General features: G+C 35.7%; 1 protein-coding gene across 1 annotated transcript; it reads right to left on the reverse strand.

Annotated features, from left to right (window-relative positions):
- On the reverse strand, positions 1-964 carry LOC145014005 (putative germin-like protein 2-1). The gene is made up of 2 exons (XM_078972356.1): positions 773-964; positions 1-654 (listed from the first exon to the last, which is right to left on the reverse strand). The coding sequence occupies exons 1-2, from the start codon at positions 957-959 to the stop codon at positions 119-121; spliced, it is 723 nt and encodes a 240-aa protein (XP_078828482.1). The 5' UTR covers positions 960-964; the 3' UTR covers positions 1-118.
- Between the last annotated feature and the right edge of the window lie 1,158 nt (positions 965-2,122).

A 2,122-nucleotide genomic window follows, 5' to 3' on the forward strand; every position in this document is an offset into this window, starting at 1 on the left:
TGACGAAAACAATAAAAAGAAGGTTTATCACATTCTAAACGTTACAAAACGAATCAAATCAATACAAAAAATCTTAATTCAATTTAATAGGATAATTGTTTAAAGATAACGAAACAGTCTAGAATTTTGATTGTATCTCATATATGACATTCTTGTCCACGTGAAAAGCCTTTGCAAGAACATCTCCATCGACATCAGGGTTTGATCCGAACACAGCATTTCCGATCGTTATCACACCTGGGTTTTGGCTACTCAAACTTGCAAGAGCAACAGCGTAGCCATTTCCTACGTTTCTTTGGTAGTGAATTAGACCAATTGGGAAAACAAAAACATCGCCCTTACCAATTACTTTTGTGATGAGACGGTTTTCTGGGTTCGATGTCACAAACCCTACTTGAAGGTTGCCTTCAAGCACAGTCAAGATTTCCGTAGCACGTGGGTGAGTGTGGGGAGGGTTGATACCCCATGGAGCAAAGTCAACACGAGCCAACGAAATACCCAAAGTGTTAAGTCCTGGCAACTCTGCTACAGACACTGGAGTCACTTTAGACCCAACATCCGTCGATGTATTTCCCATGAGATGGATTCCTCTAAACAAGAAATCATCGGCTTCTACAAGCTTTGCATCTTTGCATGCCAAACCATTCACTAGTACTGGAGAAACAAAAAAGGAAAAGTTTTAAGTTTGTATAAATAGTTAAATACTACATATTTTTAAATCTTGATGACAATGTATGGAGCATTTCGCAACATTTAGAGATATAATGTTTACCTGGGGTGGGTGGTGCAGCGACACAAAAGTCCTGGAGAGGACTAGGGTCTGAGGCCGAAGCAAGAGAACAACTCATCACCATGAGACCGAGTAAAAGCAAATAGGACCTCATGATAGAGAGAAGGAAACTTGACTTCGACAGACTTTGGCAGCTATAGAGAAATATATTGAATAAAGTATGCAGCATTGTATGTTTTTTATAGTGAATACATTCGAACATAAAAGAAAGTATATAGTATATGTCTTCACCCTACCGACAAAAGCTATGTGGAAGAAAAAACAATGATAATGTCAACAACGATAATGTCATCAAACGCATGTTAAAAGTGCTTTGCAATTTTTAATTTGATAAGGAATGCTGGCTCATGTAGAATGTTTATTATGCATTGAAGTGGTCAAAAAGGTTTAACTTCTAAAAAGCTAACCCTGAAAAGAGTTGAATATGTCGTAGGAGGAGCACAAATTCAAGCTTGGCATAGATAAACCACTACATATAACAGGGTAACTTATTTGCGTTTGTAAATTTTGTCGGAAGGATTTTTTATTTATAAGAATATTATTAACTTTTATCTCTAAATTTTACAATAGAAGTTGACCTTAGACATGACAAATGAATATATTTCAACATTACAAAAAGTTCAAACCATTACTAATCACGATAGAAGGGCTTTTTGATGAGTTTATTTATGGAGCCCACGATGTTGAGCTTATATTATTCATTTTTATTACAATTTTCTTGATTACTGCTTATGAGACCCATTAACTTTTTTGTTTCTAAAAACGTTACCTCTTCATGATAGCTTCCTTTATAATAAAACTACCATGAAAAATCTCTAACAATAAGAGCCTATGTTTTTTCAAAGATTAATTGGACCTGAAACGCTTTTGAAAAAACTTCTTTTTTCTCTAGGTTGTCAAGTTTAACCACTAAGATGTTTAATTTTGAACCTGACCCATTATGAATTTGTTATTATTATTAGTGTAAATTACACCAATTATTTTTACGGTATACCCGTGCAGGTATAGTCAAAATTTTAGAAAGTTGATGTGAAGATATGGTTTCAAAATCAATCACATATGGTCTCTGTCTCTAAGACGACACCTCGGCCCCGTCAAAAAACCCTCATGTTCCTTGCACATAAGGACATATATGTCTCTCTACATATTCTTTTAACATCGATATTTGTACACGTTAGGTTGCCAAACAAAACAGACGATTCTGGAGTTGCCAAAGGTTTGGATCGACATGCAACTTAATTAGGGGGTGGATTCCACGATTTCCCTAGGGCTATTGTCGTTATTCATGTTGCTGATAGCTAGGAACAATCTTAAAGCCTAGTTGATGCTTAC

The sequence above is a fragment of the Lactuca saligna genome, chromosome 9, assembly GCF_052625555.1.
Source record: "Lactuca saligna cultivar CGN05327 chromosome 9, ASM5262555v1, whole genome shotgun sequence".
In the NCBI taxonomy this organism is placed as follows: domain Eukaryota; kingdom Viridiplantae; phylum Streptophyta; class Magnoliopsida; order Asterales; family Asteraceae; genus Lactuca; species Lactuca saligna.

Coding starts and splice junctions, on each gene's coding strand:
- LOC145014005 (XM_078972356.1), bottom strand. CDS start 959: ATGCTGCATACTTTATTCAATATATTTCTCTATAGCTGCCAAAGTCTG. Junction 655..772: donor CGCTGCACCACCCACCCCAG/GTAAACATTATA, acceptor TTGTTTCTCCAG/TACTAGTGAATGGTTTGGCA.